The sequence below is a fragment of the Corvus hawaiiensis genome, chromosome 6 (assembly GCF_020740725.1).
Source record: "Corvus hawaiiensis isolate bCorHaw1 chromosome 6, bCorHaw1.pri.cur, whole genome shotgun sequence".
Classification (NCBI taxonomy): Eukaryota; Metazoa; Chordata; class Aves; order Passeriformes; family Corvidae; genus Corvus; species Corvus hawaiiensis.
This window is the reverse complement of record NC_063218.1, coordinates 46880805-46899520: the sequence shown is the minus strand read 5'-3', so window position 1 is coordinate 46899520 and position 18716 is coordinate 46880805. Positions and strand designations below refer to the sequence as shown.

Here is an 18716-nt window from a genome sequence, read left to right as displayed (position 1 = left end):
AATTTGAGTTTTTAGCTCTTGGATCAATTACAGAGCCCTTTTCTCTAAAAACCCTTTTTCCTTCTTGCTCTCTCTTTAAGGACTGCAATCACATCACTACTTCATCTTTGCCTGTTTACATAAGGTATTTAAAATTTCTCACCATAATGCCACTTTCCAAAATTCTTATTATTCTTTTACATCTTTTCTGAATCCAATCAGCTTGTGAAGATCTTGAAAAAATGTGACTATGCAGACTAGACACTGCATATATTGTTATATCTATTTTACACAAAGGGGAGCAGAAGTATGGTGTTTATATCCCATGAGTCCTCCAAACACTGTTTTCCCCCCACCTTTGCTAGATGCTTTTAACAGTTCTTGGGGTGTCACTGAAAGCAGATTAATACTTACTGCAAACATTTTAATATTAATAGTTTTTACTATATTTTTACTACACATAATTAAGTTACTGTAAAATAGTAAACTAATACTGTTGGATATTAGCAACGATATTAAAAATTTTATTTGTATTTCACATGGCTTACTCTCGGGCTAGCACCACAAAATGCATCTCCCTTGTCAGTAATTGATGCCTTTTCATATCTGATGTATTGGAAAATGGAAAAAGTATTGGAAGAGGAAACTATTAACAATACTGCAAGATGCTGAGGCCTTTTAAAGGTATCTGAAAGAACCTTTCATATGCAGTTTTTGGGATGAAGGACTGGAATTGGCTTGTTTGCTGGACCCAAGCTCTTTGTCTTTCACACACAGGAGTGTTGCTGGCAACCTACTGCACTCAAAACAGACAGGTCCTGCAGACCCAAAGATGCACGTGGAGTTTGGCAAATGAGTTATTTTGTTCTGTTAGTGATTCCAAATTTTTAATTTCTCAGATCACTTTTTAACAGCATGTTGCTCCTGTTACCTTGTATTGTGCATAAGAGTAGACTTCTGGGAGAGGTTACTGTCTTTGATCCCTTTAAGACATCAGGCAAGACTAAAGCTCTCCTGTCTGTACCACACTTGCACCTCTGGAGAGAAATTGAGAAAGCTATGCAAGACTTTTTGAGTGAAGCCAGGGCAGTGCAAGTGCTTCTGCCTAAAACAGAGGAGAAGTTGGAGCACTTTTCTGTTCAAGAATCAGAGAACATGAAATCAGAAAGATGACCCTCAGGAGAACTGACTGAACTGAACATGAAACAAGAAGTACAGAGCTAATAAACCTGAACTGTCAGTGATGGTGTTTCCTCAGACAAGGACAGCAGGAAGCCAGTGTTCACCAGTCCTTAGGAGATGAACACTGGCAGAGGGCTGTCAGAGAATCAAGACAAAGGAACAGCGGTGGCAATGTAGCAAAAAACATTCCCAGTCCACCTGTGATGGAGGATGATTGAATTCTGCTGGGGAAAATGCACTGACTGTAGGAAGAGGTTGCAAACACCATTGTCTGTTTCCATTTTGACGCACTAGTGGGAACAATAATAGCAGTGAAAGGAGACAGGACAGAAATGAAGAAGTGGTTGAAGAGGTTCTTTGCTGTTATGCTATTGCCTTTCATCCCAACATAAGCCACCCCCTTTGACTTTAAAAAGAAGTACTGCTTGTTTCCTGTCTGACCAGCTCCTTCACCCTCCACATCGCACAGAACTACATGATATTGAGGCGTCAACTTAATATAACCTTTTAAAAGAAAGAAGGTATTTCCTGTCAAAGGAGGAATAAATAAAAATTACTGCTTGTTACAAAAAGCAGAGAGTTTAGTTGCTGAAAATGGCTTGGGAATTGGAGATTTAATTAGGTTCACACCCAGAACGTGCTGTTACAGAACCCAGGAGGTAAAGAAGAAGCGGTAAAGAAGAGAGCTCAGACTTACATCTGTTTGAATGATGCTCCATGCATTAGTGAGGCCAATATTTCCATCTGTCCCATACAAATGAAGTCCTTTCTTCAGATCCCGCTGAGCATACTTGTCAATCTAAAACAAACAACAAAAGGCACAGAATTCAAGATTTGGTGAGTACCACATTTCAGAATCAAAGTGCACAGAGCAGAGAGATGTTGGACAATGGTCCTGTTCTGATATTAATAAAAGGTGAACCAACACTTCTTAATGCCTTTCTCCAGTAGAGCTGGTATCTATTACAGGTATCTGCACTTTGTAAATAACATGAGGAGTTCCTCTTCTGAGTTTACCTTCATGTTTCCCATCACAGAGATCTCGAATACATGTTTTCCCTTCTCACTTAACCACCAAAGTACTACAGGGAGACTGGACACAGTTTAATCACTCATTTTCGCAAATGAGGCCTACCTATGAAAACATTCATCTACATACAGCATTTTCTTTTAGCTTAGTATCTTTAATTGTAACCAAGGGCATTAATGTGTACTCTTCCTTACTGGAAAACAGACAGACATGGTGTACTCCCCAGTGATTGCCCCCCTGGCACTTGTCATTCCAACTGGGGAGGGCTTGTGTCTAAAATGATGCAACCAATGTTAATTTTCAGTTAACAGAGGCAGCAAAGGTATTCTGCTTCTGCCATACACTAGGACTTTCCTTCTGCTTTGTGCAGTCAGAATTGCTTTCATCAGCAGCTGTCAAAAACGTGGACACAAAGCACCTTGCACAGTGGAAAAAAGGAATTTTCAACCCACTACACCATAATTATTATGAAGCAAATGTAAGATTACTCAACAATATGACTCTACAAAAAAACTATGACCCCACAAGTTCACCATGTCCAGGAAGCCTCTGCTGTATGTGCAAAAGATCGTGCTTGATCTGTCCCATTCTTTTGTTTCCCTCCTGAAAGTTTACCAGCATCATATTGAGCCAGTAATAAAAGAGCTTTGAGGCAGTACAAGAAACAGCACAAGTTAAAATTAAGCACAACTTAATCTCAGCACCTTAACTACCATGTGAGGCCTTTCTCACAGATGCCTTCCTTGAACAGTAGGTGCTGTGATCCCCCTGTAATTATCATGTAAGCTGCTTTTGGCTTTACACAGAGATTATACAGAGTCACTGGTATGTTAATTAGAAGAGAGCACCAAAGCTGAAAGCTGTCATTAAATTTGGAATTAGCTGAGAAAATTACAGGCAATAAACGATAAACTTATATGTGTTGGGGATTCCTAGCATTCATTTAAGAATTAGATTGAACTGTGTTTCAGCTCTGCACTTACCCTCAAGCTCCCTGTGTCTCAACTGGACCTGCTGTGGTCTCCAGCAGAGCCATCAATTAGGATGGAAGGGCATGGTTGTGATGCCAGTCTCAGGCTTGGAAATTTAGTTAATGTCCTCTCAGAGGCAGTGAGGTAAATTAATTGTTGAAAATCTAATTCGTATTCAGAAACTGACAGAAGTGAAGAGGAACAGGGTAACTGAGGGCAGGTGAGGACAGAAATCCAGCTAGGCGATCTCCTACCTTGAAGATGAAAGAGAAAGGTCTATTTTGAATATTAATTTATCTCACTGGAGAATATCTGCCCTGTAGAGTGAGAGAGCTACACACCAGCCTTAGGTTCATATCAGCACTAATATGGAACAAGGGAAAGAACACTGATTCTTATCTGAAGGGCAAATGCCACGTTAACAAAAGGATGAAAAATGCAAAGTTTGCCTTTCCTCACTCAAGTTTTGCTTTGCAATCTTGACATCCTATTTGAGATTGATACTAACGTAATGATAATTTATAACTTAAAATTAACATTCACAGAGATCAAGAGCAAAGTTTTGGTAGTCCAGGTGTGCCTTAACATGGCCTCAAGAGATTGTGTCACCGAGGGACTGTGTCACCAAGCATTCCTGATCTGCCTTCTACCTGGAGAAGCCTCACTAGCAAGCAACTTGCTGAGGCAAAATGAAAGCAAGTCCTCTCTTCCTCATCCAATTAACCACTTACTTTAAAGTGCCAGGCCTTTATACTGGGAATACAACTGGCATCAGATTGCCATATTTCAGAAACTGTGTAACCTGCAGAGCATTCGTCAAGAAAACAGGCACTATGGGACCAGCTCTCCCACAGCTATTTCAGAAAGCCTCAACATCAAGTCCTGCACATGGTATGACCCATCATTATTTGTTGTTTTGAAAACAAAGTGCTTGCTTGAATCTTGCTTGGAAGAGGATGTAAGTTTTTTTAGAAACCCACACTATGCATCTCATTTCCTTCTCTCTCTCTTTCACCTCTATGCAAGCTACAACTTTGAAAGAGGCAAACATATGTTGTGAAACAGTACTGCTAGATTGTTTTACCTTTTCATTTCAAGTCCACTGACAGGGAAGGCATCTGGAAATACCAGTTTTACACATATACACACAGAGAGGACTTTATATTTATTTGAGTGATGGTACAGGTAGGATTTTACACAGTTCTCTTTTACTGAAGTTTCCATCTGACCTTCTAATCAAGTGTGCTGTACATACAACAGTGTGCTATTCTCTGAAGAGCAGTTGGTTTTAAATCTCTTTGTCACAGAGCTACTCCCTGAAGCATTCACACTCTTCTGCTTGCTTACACTAGGGTCAGAAAGGTGTTCATCATCCCCTAGGAATAACCTTGTACAGAACAGTTGTACACCCAGAGTCTGTGGATGGCCACTGGGCTCCAGGAGAAAGGGGGAGCAGGGATCGGCCCGTGGCCTCCTGGCACTTGTGTCTGCAGCTGAAGTACCAGCAGGAAGCCCCCCACCCTCTGTCTCCCCCCGTTTCCATTTGTTATTAATGTGTTACCTTGCATGAATTAATCAGTGTTGACGCAGCCTTGGACTTCCTGACAGCCCAGACAAAATTAAACAGGAGCACTGCTCTTGTTCACACTGTGAGGAGCACAGGCTCTACGTGCAGTCCTATTAAAAGCACATTGACCTCTGCTCAAATAACCTGTGTACAAGGTTATAAGATGGATATTTTTCTCCTAATTGAAGCACTGCTTGAAGCTCTAGACATATGATTCCTACTGGCTTTGACTAGAGTGGGGTAAGAAAAACTCAAGGCCTATTTGTGGGGCACAGCTGACAAGTGCTCTTCCAGGTCCTCCTGTTTTCTTCTAACCTCTGTTTTTTTTCTTTCCTCAAAATATTTTTAGAATACCAGGAACTTTTCAATATGCCTTTATTCTAATTGTAAGTTTGATTTAAATGAAAACTCCCAAAACACCCCCAGCTGTCTCTTCTGCCTTTAATTTGAATTTTTCAGAAAATGATCTTTCTGAAAATGAAATGCTGCGCCACAGTGATTCATCACATCTCCTGACAAATGATCCCACCCAATATTCACCAATCTGTCAGCGTCCCTTGTTTGTCTCTGTGCTATCAGTCCTCAGCCAGGCAAAATGTCTATCTCAAATCAGGGACTGAAGCATTATATTTAATATTCTGCAATTTGAATCTGCTGCAATTTTCCATACACAAGCCAGGCTCTTCACAAATCACAGCTCTAGTGAAGTACCTCAAAGAAGAATAATAAAAACTCTCTGCAGGCAAACTGTTGCTCTAAATGAGGTGCCTGTTTTTAGACATGGAATGCCAGAGATTTCTTTAGACAGAAGAGTTTCTGAAAGATTTGGCAGCAAGAACCTTTTATCAATCTGTTAGTGAAGAAGAGAAAAATTCTTTTCCTCCTTGGAATTCATTGGTCAACAGATGAGAGGTGAAAGCTTCAAGCTGGCACGTCATCCATGTGAATTCCTGTGAGTCCTGGCTTCAGACATACTGGGGCCTTGCCCATGCTTATCAGCCCCTTCAGGTTTCAGTGGTGTTTCTGGTAAGTTAAACGTGTCCCAGTGTGGTAATCCACTACAATCCGCACCTTCAAGAGAAGAACTTCTTAGAGCATGGCATGCATATTACTGCACTTTATCTAAGCTAAGATCCTGTTGCTACTGCAACTGAACTGACTTCCATTAGGCCCTAATAGGGCCCTTAAGTCTCTCACTGTCCTATTACAAAGACTTTCTAAAAAATATACACTGCTCTAAGGTGGAGAAGTCATGAGCACAGAGTTTCAGGCAATGAAGGAAACTCAGTATTTGAACTGGAGAAGGGAAAGCTACAAGAGATGTGGCAGGACTGGCGAGAACCTGCCACAGAGGTCAGGGAAAGTGGCTGGAAGCAGCTGATGCAGTTAGAGAGAATAGGCAGGGATCTATCTGAGCCTCACCTAAACTACAGCTGGGACAAAACATCGCTTAAAAAAGTCTTACTCCAACCTGCATATGAATCCAGGCCAAATTAAAAAGTGTTTTCCTTCTTAACCTGTATTCCCTTGAGGCAGCTACTTAAGCTGTAGCAATGTACACATAAGGCTGGTTTTACTGTCAGCTTTGTCCCATCGTTGCCTCAGAAATCCAGAGCCTCCGAGCAGAACTGTGGCTGGCTGGCTGACAAGCCCAGCTGGAGAAGCCAGCACACTTCAAGAGGACCTGGGGCTGTCAGACTCCACCTTGTCTCCTTGAATAAGACAACCTAGGAATAATTGAGGATGAGATAAAAACTGTGTAACAACAGCGACAACAAACTCCTGCTTAGCACAGACATGCTGAAAGCACTACATGAACATTCTACACTGCAAGCACCCAGGTTCATAATTAATTCCATCTCTGTTTTACAGATGGGGGACTGTAGGGGCCTTCTCAGTTCCTGGGGGTGATTTCACAGACCTCTCACTCTCCATCTAAATGAAAGGCTTTGGAGTTTATGTACTTACTGTTAAGGCATGAAACAGAAGACAAATAACCGTTCCCTGAGAAGCCCAGTCCTGTAATTTTGCTGCTGATAAGCAGGAAGAAGTGCTTTGAGCAAAATATTTTGGGCAAACGAGAGAATTGTGTCTGTGCAGAACACGGGTATTATCAGCACTTACAGCTAATATGACGCACGACTTTGATCAAACTGAAGCTCCACCAATACTGAAGAGACAAAGTCCTTCCACTGTCCCAGAACACTGAGAGGGAAGGTGGCTTTGCTGCAATCTTCTCTGGAATAAAGGTCAATAGAAGGCTTTGGAGAGATCCTTATTAATTCCTTCTCAACTTGTTAAAAGCATGAGATGTCACAGATGGTGGCATAGCCTTTAGGAAAAGGCCAGAGGATGCCAGCAGCATCCCCAGCTTTTTAACCTGCAGGCAACTGGAGACTTTTCATTTCAAGCCTCAATGCTTTTCTACCACAATCTGAACAAAAGTTCTACCCAAAAAGTCCCCTAAACTGGAGAAAGCCTCTCAGCAGTGTTCCAATATAGGTAAGCAAATATTCTTGACCTTTCTGGTGATTGCTTCCCCTACCTCTGTCTCTCCAGCAGAACAGGAGAGGCTCTAAGGAAATGACAAAATATCCAATAGTTTCCCACCGGGCAAAACTTTTAATTTAATGCCTGGATAATCATTCTCTACAAATAGCAGGGAGTGGGAAATCGAATGTAAACAGAAAGTGCCTAATCTATAAGGTCATTTGTGGGAGCTTTTGCCTACTAAGAAGAGATGAGATTGACTGTAGCAACAGGTAAGGCTTGTTTTAAATGAGATGTCCCTGAGCCTGTCTGTAAGAAGCTGAGAGCTGAGAGCAGTAAATGCTCTCCTCACCACTGAGATCTTCCTTATACTATTCTGCCTATAAATAGAAATCTTTTAGGAGTTTAGTAAATAAGAGATACTGCATGACTTTTGGTGATATTTGGCCAATATAAGGGACAATATACGAATTTCTTGCCAGTATCAATGTTGCACATCTCCAGGATGCTTTGCTCAGCGCTGTAGCATTCCTTTCCTTGCTTTATCTCCAAATGTGAAATAACTTCAGGACTTAATGTTTAGGTTTTTTTGTTTTGTGGTTTTGTTTTTTTTTTTTTTGTAATTGCTTCCTTTAACACAGAAAGCCACTAGCTAGTGAATTCTCTTCTCCTAGCTTGACTGCAAAAGCCAACATCAGGCATCACTTTATGGATCTTCTAAACTTCAAAAATACAGCTGAAATACTTATTTCTCTAGCAGTGTTTGATATCAAGAGAGATGCACTGGCTGTTTAACTTCAGAAGAGCAAAGAATACTGGAATAGAAGATCAAAGGAAATGATCTGGGAGCAAAAAGAATGAATGTTTCTGAAACCTACTGGCATAGATCAGCTGAGGTAAGACATTCCAGATGTGCCACAGGCTCTCTACAGAGTCTTGAAAAGTCACTGTTTCTCTTGTGTTTCGGCTATTTGTAAAGCAGGAATAACCTGACACTAGTCATGCCATAAAGTTAATAATATAAATTAATAAATAATTTGAAGTAAGTATTTGAATACCAAGTCCAACCTGGAAGATGAAGCCCTGTACACAATCTGAGACAAGGAACGGAGTTTCTAACCTGAGAGAGAGAGCGTAACCTTCCTGACACTTGGAGCTAAAACTGAGGCTCATCAGGAAGCAAAAGGAAGGACAACCACATCCAGCACTGGCCTAGAGCAAGCAACTGGTGAAACTGTAAGAGAAAGAGTCTCCCACTATGTGCTCTGGCAAGAACCAAGAAGTTGCAATACGGTTCAGAACAAAAAGATAATAATAAGATACTACCACCACTACTACTAATGTTGTCAAAGAAATTGGGTTTTTCAAACCAGTGTTTCCTGGGTCCATGGTCTGTGCATACAATTAATTGCAGTTTCAGTCACTTCTGCACATAAGCACCTGCTTGTGCTAGAGTGCAGTCATCAGCAACCAGCTGAAGCTGCAGGAAAGGAGCCACTGAAATGTCCCTGAACTTTTCATACTATTAAAATTCAATGAATGCCACAGCAGCTTTAGTGCCTGTGTTTTAAACAGGAGATCACAAGGATGGCAAGTCACTAGGTTCTGCAACTCAAAATTTTTCATGCAAGAGCAAATTCAAGTATTTCCAGCAAACAGCACCTGATTTTGTCCAAATGAATCCTTTAAAAGTCCAAGGGAGAGACAGGCATTTTATCATTGTTTAGCTTCCTATTATGGCTGGTGTAAGGGGAAATACACTGCTCTGTAGCCAGAGGCCACTGCCATGCAAACTGTTCTTAGGCACAGCAACAGCTGAATAACTTGTTTGTCAGGTGCCCAGGTTTGTTTAAATAAAGTACATCATAACAAGCTCAGAGACACAGGCTCAAAATGTTAAGCTGCAGCTGTGCAGTCTCTTGGCTCATTTAGAGAATGAAGCCAGTAGCAGAGCCAACACCTTATTTAAGCTGTCTGTATGGCACCTGAACACAGGTACTTCCCGATGAGATAGTTCAAGACCTCCTTAAAAAAAAACCAAAACCAACCAATCTTCTTTATTTTTAGTGAAACTAGGGGTAAAAGTTTTAAATATAAATTCTTGGCTTGCTGCTTAGTGTTTCAAAGGAGTTTGAATGCTGCAGCAGACCTGGGGAAAGGGCTGGGTGAAACAAGGCAGGTAAATCAAATCAATTGCTTACTCAAAAGCCGGACACTGCTAAGTAACTACCATGTTATTAAGTCAATTCTTCTTAACCATTATGGATTTTGGTGACAAAAGCCTCACCAGCGTGTTGGAGTTAATTTCAGGTGAGTGAGCACTGAAGTGCATGGTTTTTATGACATACCTAATTACAGAGCATTCAGGATACATTTAATGCTGATGCTGTAGAAGAAAACTTTTGTTTACATATAAATAAGCTCTTCTTCAGATTATTAAGCTGGTTGGGGCAAAAAGGATGCTCATCCTCAACAGCAGTGACACCAGCAAAGCTGGGAGTCATCGTGGTCTAACTGTGCCGTTTCTTTTCCAGAATGAAACTCCCTTTGCAGCAGGTTTTCTTCATATACTTGCTCCAAAGCTCACTGACACAAAAGAGCTTCTGTTCCCTTTCTCCAGTTACGTTTCCCACCAACTGTTGTTCTCAGCAAGCCTCCTCTGCCTTCACACATCAGCCTCGTTTTCCACAGATCTCACAACCTACCCTCAAAGCCCTCCTCTCCCTCCTGTGCCACCCCTCCTAGTCACTTCAATCGTCTTTCCCCACACGTGGTCCTGATTCACTCCTTTCCTTCCTGTCCCAGTAAATGGTAATTTTGCCTTGATCTCTAGTGGCCACAGGAGCACACCTGTGGCGGGGTGTAAAGACTCCTCTGAACTATGCTCATGTATTGAAATGCAATGCACACTGAATCCAGGCCAGTGGAAAAGGGAAACACTCCTCCTTTCAAAACCTATGCTTATGTTGAACATATTCCCAGGTTACCTGTATTCAGCCTCCTTACCTTTTTTTTTTTCCTTCTGAAATTTTTAAACAAATAGTCACTTTCATTTGTCCTCAACAGTCATCAGTATAACCTCAGATAAGCAAATTGGGAAGGATGCTAATTAACATGATACATGCTGTTGAGCCTTTGTTTGCCAAGAGACATGAAAGGTGGCTTGCATTTGTGTTTTGAGTGCTAACAACCTGTTATCTCTAACTATACAGACCCAAAAAAGAGCGCCAAAAAACATCCCCCATCCACCTAGGGATGCACGAGTCAATAGAGCTTTAGATCCAATTAGCTGCCACAGAGGCTGCAGGACTGCAGAGGCAAGTGAAAGCAGGGAGACAAGGCACTTCCCTTGCAGGAAGGAATGACCACTGTGTGATTAGGTATTAGGAACAGTGACATTGGACACATAATCCTTTGCAGACGCTGCAGACTGGGAAAGGGGAAGGCAGCACTTTGCTCACAGAGATGAAGAACTTGGCCATTTGCCCACGGAGCCATTTGCTGCAGCCATCCCATGGGATCAAACTTGGCTTCAATTATTTACAATACTAATTTACTTAGCTTAAAGGTGAATGTGAGAGTGCTCAAATAAGAGAGAGCACTACTAAAATATCAGAGGCAGAGGGATAACTAAGGCAAATCATGCCCTGTGCTCCCACTGTGGTAAGAGAAGATGAATGAGGCCCCCACACTACGTAACTGTGGGCTATCTGCAAATCCATTTACCCAATTAACTTAATTTCCTCTTACATTTATGACTTTGGTAGAAAAACACAAGCCAAAATAGAGATTTGTCCACTGCTGTAAGGTAAAAACAACTCTGCAAACATCAAAACAATTACACCCTCTCTGTATCAGACCTCTGGTGTCCCCTAGACTTTGCTGGGGCCATGGGGAAGGCTTTAAGCTCTCACAGTTATTCACAGGCAGCAGCATTGCCACCTCTTGGTGTCAGAGCTGCTCTGCTGAACACAGACCTCAGCTCCACTGGCATCAGTAACAACTGGGCAAGCTGCAAAGCTGCTGGGGGAGAGGGCTAGCTAATTTCCTCAGGGATAGGAATTTTCCTGATTCCTTAGAACAAGGAAAACAAATGTCTGCTGATAAACCACCTTTCTCTGAGCTGGAACTAAAACACCCATTTAAAAAGCAAACCAAAGCCACTGAAGGGTTAAAATCTGCTACTCTGCCTGCAGAAACTTGTCTGGAAAGAGTGATTCTGTGGAAACAGACAGAAAGAGCTGTGTCTTCCTAGATCCAGGGAATGTTAATCCTTTGGGGAAAGTGAGGTTTGCACACAGCCTGCTTTATTATTCTTAAGACAAGCTTTCTCTGAAATTAACTTACTTTAAATAAATAATGCTGTGAGCAGAACTACCATCATCCTTGGAGGGAACAGAGCAGCAAGCTAAGTCAAGTGCACTACAGTGGGCTTCATTCCTGTGGCAGCATGGTCTCTGCTCAGCCTGGAAGTAGGAAAAATGCAGAACGCACCCCTTGAGAGAGAGGGCAGCAGAAATCCAAAATCCAGGGAAGAGACAGTGGGCTTTGGAGGAATAGCTGGCTACCTGGCAGAAACTCAGCAAAACCATTGCAAGAGCTGCCCCTGGCCAAAGAGCAGAGAAGATGATGATGTCCTTACCTATCTTTTCTTCCCTGAAAAAAACGTTATTGTCTTCCAATCACATGGATGTGTACTTGGAAGAACAAAGGATATGCTGAATGCCAGCTCCTCAGCTGGCAGGAATCTGCCTGACAATGGAGTTGCTCACATTTCTGCAACTTTGCATTCTCACGTGGTATCTCCAGTGGCTCAGACCCACGTTTCTGTGAGAGTACATGCAAGCTTGGAAACCATTCCCTCTCCAAACACACAACCCTGACACATTGGGTGTTCTGACCTTCAGCAACTGGAATCACTTGGTTTAGTCCCCAGGTAAGCTTTTCAGTGATGATATCATAAACTGGTAAACAAAATGTCTTGGAAAGCTGGTAAATAACCAAAGCAACAGAAGTGAGTAACTGCTATTAAACGCCTCCCTTGTTTTAATGAAACAAACAATTGCAGCTCTTCAATGCACGTCACTGAAAGCAGATTTAATTGTGAATGGAACGATTTGGGACTCAGTCACTGCAAATGAATAAACTACATGGAGATTGCTTTCCATAATATCAGAAAACAAGCAAATAAACAAACTGCCAGTCACAATTATATGGCACCAAATGCAAGTTTCCAACACTCTCTACATTTCCAATAATGTCAGAACAAAGCCACATTTCTCACTGGAAGTCACGTGAGTCGAATGAAGAAGGAAATACGGTTGTTAGCCCATATGTTAAACAGAGATAAGTGACAGTGCCTTCACCGAGATGCTGGATGTTCCACACAGAAGAGAACTGGATGTGCTGGTTTTGCACAGAAGAAGTGGCATTTACCAAGCAAGCAGCAGACACCCTGCTAAGCGGCACCAAAGGTGCTGTGTTTTCAAACAGGCAGTGTTGGAGCTTAGGGCCTGAAATGAGTTTCTGCCATGTGCCAGAGCCCCTTCTAGAAATGGCACCAAGGTGCTCAAAGCAACCCAGGCAGACTGAACCACTGTCCATGAGGGTCTGGTTTGTTCAGGAACCATCTCTGTCAGAGGGGGGAGTTATCCCTTGGAGAGGAGCAGAAACTAAAGTGAAAGATTAAACCTGCCACATGTGACAACGGTCCCAAGAACACCTGTGAGGATGCTCCTCAGCTGCCTCTGGCTTGTTTTGAATTTACTGTTCATGCTTCTACCTTTCAAAATGAGCCCCTCTTTCCTAATTAAGAGACTGACTTTTTGCAAAAGAGAAGCATTAATCCCAAGTCTCTCCTTAAAAGTGGAAATTGACTGCTCCCTCTCATCCCCCTTGGATTCTGTGATGTTCAATAATACTGCCTGCAATAGCTCCAAGACTTTTTTTTCCCATGGGGCATTCATTTGGGTCTCTCCACCTACCTAAATTTAGTAGTTTTGACACCTCTGAAGAGCTCAAATTTGACTGAAATTTGCTATCAGTGTCAGGGGGTATGGGGGCACAAGCGGAAAAAAAAAGTCACTGCAGCCACATTGAATGTATTTTAAAAAGTAAACCTTACAAAAAAGAAACATTATTAAAAACAGAGGATTCATCCAGTGGTGTTGTTAGTGGGTTCTTGACCCAAAGTTATTTGGTATTTTTCTGATGCTATGGAAGGTAGTATAAAAATCACTGCTATTGAAATTTTGTAGATGCCACACGAAACTTGCCATGCATTAAAGAATCTGCTGATATCACTTGGCCTGCTTGGTTACAGAGCCTCAGGGCTTATCCAGACAAATACCAGAAAAGATATCTAAGAAAAACATGTGAGGTCACACTGGAAACTATATTATGGAAAGCAGGAAACCTGTAGAGGGACTGAGGAAATGGAGATGGACATGCTCTGAGGGCAATGCTTCCAACTCACAGAGGAAGCAATCATGGGTTTATTCAACATCAGCTGCATAAAGGCAGAGTTGTGTCACCACCTCTGCACTGCAGAATTGATATCCGTGTTTTCAAAAAAACTACTGAAAATCTGAAAAGATTCCAGAGAAGACCTACAATAAAAAGCTACTGAGAAGTGTGCTTTCCTTCACATGACTAACATTCTTGGAAAAACTAAATAGAGTGACAAGGTTAAAAAGCAGCGTAATTGCAGCCTTCAGGTACCCACATGGAGCAGCAATTCTCAACAGCAGACAGCACTTTATTCCACCACAAAAAGACATAATGAGAGTTAATGGTTAGAACTTTTAAGACAGACAAATACAAGATAGAAACAAGGCGTAATTTTAACCATGAAGCAAAAATAAATCCTTGGAACAAATTATTGATGAATCAGATGCAGTCAATGATGCCTTTAAATCAAGACTCAAGAATTTTGTAAAATTACAACTCAGATGTAATTAGTTTGATGACAAGAATACTGATTGAAGCACTATGGACCATAGAGGACTGTAACTGTTTCATCTGGTCTTAAAATTTGCAAATCTTTCCAGCAGGCCACAAGCTTCCCATGGATACAGACTTGGTTATTCATGCCATATTATGTCACCTATGCCCTGCACTTTGACCTTTGCTTCAAATCCATCCTGAAAGAACAGCTGAAATAAAACATATCAGTCTCTCTAGCACATCCCATCCTGGGACTCAGGCACCGCTCCTCTTAAACTGGCACTCGTGATCCGGGACACAAATTTTCCTCAATCACAGCCTGAGTTATCTCAGTGAGCTCCATATCTGCCAAATCCACATTTCCCTTGCCCATGTCAACACTGGCTGTCCTCTGGGAACTGTGTCATCCAAGTGACAAAGGCCAGCTGCTCCAGAGCCACCATCTGCAGCAGGCTCTGCAGCACATTCATGGCATTTATCTCAGAGGCTGCTTTCACGTGGCTTCCCTGGTTACAGTGTGGGAGCCTGCATGCCCTCAGCCCCCAGGACTGTGGCTGCAGGGGACAGGCCAAGCCTGAGGAGTCACAGGTGAGCAGCTCTAAGATGGGTTGCATTAACTCCCCTGGTACAGGCAAGCACATTTTAGTCCCCCTGACATAAAGCCAGGACTCCAAGATAAACAGCAAAAAGTGCCTTCAGTTTAACTTTCAGCAATGAATGCCCCATGATTATTTTGTCAGTCCAAACAACTGAGTACTTTTAGCTCTTTTAGTTTCGTAGGAACACTCTGCCCCTTACCTGTCCTTTGTTCCTTTCCTGTCCTGCCAGACACTTCCCTGAGAATTTGCAGCACTGGCTTGGCAGGGTGCAGGATCACCAGGACCATCTCCAGTCCACACCCTATTAATGCTCATAAAGTCAGGCATATAAACACTGGAAAAAGCAGTTTTAGCAAGAATAAAAATCTGTCTGAGACCAGTTCTGCTGTTTATTTGTTATTCATCATTGATCATTTTCCTTCAACACATTTTCTTCCATCTGTCAGGGGAGTGCAAAACAGCCTGTTTGGGTCAGGATGACAAACTGCAGAACCTAAATATTACATAGTAGAGAGTCAAAGAGAATGCTTTTTGAAAAAACCACAAAACCCCCAAATTCACCCAGCAGCATGAAAGAAATTGCAGGCTGGGATTAGTCTGCACAAGTCACTTAATCCAGAGGAGCAACCTTGTACTTTTACCAATACTACCAGCTTTTACCAATACTACCAGTCCCATAATACTGGCATGGGAGTTTGTAAAATACTCCAGATACTGAACCCAGCAACTGTAGTTGAGAATTTTTGCTTTTACTAAAAAAGGATTTATTATGAGATGTTGAGGCCTTGTGGTTTATGCAAAAAATTAGTAAGAAAGAGTTATATTTGTCATTCTGCCTTGCTGCCGTTATCTTACATGATTTCATCCAGTGAAGGCTGGCAGCTCCTCAGCTCTGCTGAAACTCTGGCATAGCTCCATGGGCTGATGATAGGACTATTCAACAGATGCCGTTGCTATTTAGACTATTTCTACTCGTTCAGAATCTCACAAAATAACAAGTACTGGACATACAGTGCCTTCACCTGAGCATCAAAATGCACTTACAAAAATTATGAAAGACCATTTCCTTCTTGTGATACGCCTGTGATTTTTTGGTTGTTGGTTTTTTGGTTTTTTTTTCCCAATCATCAGATTCTATTTAAATCTCATTTTTTTCACAAAGCATGACCACTTTAACAAGAGGCAGTGTTCACATCCCCTCAGCTGCGTACCTGTGACCAGCAGGAGCTCTCAAGTGGTCACACAAGAACTGCTTCACTGTGCAACAATTTGACAACAGCTGGTGAAGTCTTAGCTATGCCAACTTTCACTTTTATTGGGCTTGACTGCTAGAAAATGCAATAGTCAAAAAATTGTTCGAATCTCTTTATCTATGACAGGTTTTCCAAAACAGAAAAGGAAGCTACAGAATCAGGTGATCTTCCCCATTACTAAACTTCCTGACATAGTGTTGCTGAAATATTTGCCATCACATCTGTGAAGACAAATGGAGAAAAAAAAAACCAACAAACCGAAAAACCAAAGTAACTCCCACGAACAACGAAACTACAACAAGAAAAACACAACAACAAAAAAACCAGTGGCTCCAATTACCTTTCTAATCAACACAGAAAACATGTTGACTATATAATTTCAGAAGACCCCATTCGATCCAGCATTGCTTTGGGACATAAAAACCTGACATACTCTTCTGAGTGCTGCTCAGGTCTGTGGTCAGAGTCCCTATCTCCGAATTTTGGAAAATTTGGAAGTCATCAAGAGAACTAACAATGGTGAAACCCATCATTATCATTGGAAGTGCTGCAGTATATTAACAGTGAAAAGAAAAAAACCACAACTCTGAAACTACATTGTGTCAAAAGATCAAGGTGGTAGCAACTGTGACAGGACAAAAAACTCAGAAATCAGCAAGACAGAATGTGGGATGTAAATCTCACAGGAGTCACAGTGTCCCTGGAGGATGAAAGGCTTTGGGAAACTGGCTATGTGACACCAGAGGCAAACATGCAAGTGCAGAAAAGCTCCACTGAAGGAGAAGTGTGCCAGTGCTCACTGCTGCCAGCACAGCCAAGGCTCATCAGCACCACTGAGAGATTTGCACAAGTAGAACATGGAGGACTCCAACAGCCCTACACAAAGTCCTGGGACAGGGACTGGATTCCAGTTGTTCTGAAGATGCAAAGCCACATGTCCATGCACAGATTTCACTGAGCATTAATGATTTCTTTGCTAACCTCACACTGGTGGTACAATTGGCCTTACAGCCAAATGCACACAGAATTCTGGGAAAGAAACATTCAGTCAAGAATCACGAGTGCTTTAACCTGGAGGCTGAGCGATGAAGAACCACATCCATCTTGCCAAAGGGAATGTCTCATCACGTAGACAAACAATTTGTTCATAGATAAATGTGCCACAGACAATCTAATCTTGGAAACAGAGCTGAAACCATGCAAATCAGACGTAACAGATATTCAGCTTTTGCACAAAGAAGCTTTGCTGATGAAAAATGACACCCAGCACACATGGAGTAAATGAGAGGACTGAAACAAGCTTCAATTACTAACCCCATTGTGCTCACCCTTCTTTCTACAACATAAACAGGACAACAGAAATGCTCAGATTAATCAGCCAGGGCTGAATTTCCTCCCACCAACACAGCTTATGCAGACACATTGGGAAGAAAAAGAAAATCATTTAACAAATTAGAACAAAATAGTGGAAAACTGAGAAAGCTGTGTGTTCACTGGAGTACTGTTTCACCACAAATATGTGAGGGTGCAAAAACACCCACGATTTCTGAAACACTCAATATAATTGTTAATAATGGAAAAGATGAACCCAAAGTTTGTTGAAAAAAGGATTCATTTGCAGGGTCAATTCAAACAAAATGAATAGAGAGGAGGAGAAATCTATAGGCAAGATTATCAAAGCATTAGAAGCACTCTCTGCTCACCCATCCCCTTTATTGGGAAGGGCTTTAACTACTCTTATCTCCTCAGATTTGAGGGAGAAGAAAGGATGGAATCAATAGGATAACTGTGGCTCTTCCAGCTATTTTAGATAGATTTATAACCATTTGCAAATTGCATTAAACATCCAGAATTTAGGACAGGAAACTTTTAATTTTCTTTCACAAATCTAATTAACTAAATGAATATGCTCCAAGCAATAGCAAATCCCCCACATGCATGTTTGAGAAAAGTGATTCCCATGAAACTGCAAGCAGCACCAGGCATCCTTTCCTACACAGGCAAAGTGGGGCCAAAAGGGACAGTTTAAGTCTGCAAAGGAAACTTGGGGTTATAAAAATATAACCTCATTTAAAAATACAATAGCTGAGAGCTTCAGGGTATCATTTTTGTCCACAGCAGACAAGCAGTCTGAGCAGTTTGGTAATGAGGACACAAGATTGGGAAGTGGGATTGAGGATCATCATTCACAAACCAATTGAAAAAAAAAACCCCAAACAGACAAGAAGCAGACTGGCACTCAGAAAAACTAGTTGCAGCAGAGATTAATATTTTTCTGCAGGAGCATGTCACTCACCCCACTACACACCAGTAAGAGAAAGCTCTGGCAGCAAGAGACAAATTGCTATTTGCTATTACTCTCATAATAATGCCTACAGAGCCACCTCTGTTTTGCCCTGATACATAATTTATAGAGGGGAGAAAAATGCGACCCTTGAAATTACTTTGGCCCTGTAGTTTTTAACAGTCAGAGATGATTTCTTTGAGATCTAATTCGTGATTTGCAGGCTTCATTAAGTTTTCGCAAGTAATTTCAAACTTAAATCACCATTGGCAAATCCATCATTTATTGATAGAAACATTAGGACTCTAATGCAGTGTGACTTGTGATGAAACAAGATAGGAAGGAATTAGGGTAGAAAAAAGTGATCCTTTTTGCCACAAAAGGCCGTTTCGTCAGGAAAAAAAAAAAAACAGAGA

The 18716-nt window shown here is 41.6% G+C and overlaps 1 protein-coding gene across 6 annotated transcripts in view; it reads right to left on the bottom strand.

The window, feature by feature from the left end:
• Positions 1–18716, bottom strand: part of TSPAN4 (tetraspanin 4) — a 436626-nt gene that overhangs the window by 19053 nt on the left and 398857 nt on the right. For all 6 annotated transcript variants that reach the window (XM_048305953.1, XM_048305952.1, XM_048305951.1 and 3 more), the window contains one exon: positions 1859–1960. In XM_048305953.1, coding sequence (XP_048161910.1) covers positions 1859–1960 — 102 coding nt within the window. The remainder of the gene's footprint in view (positions 1–1858; positions 1961–18716) is intronic.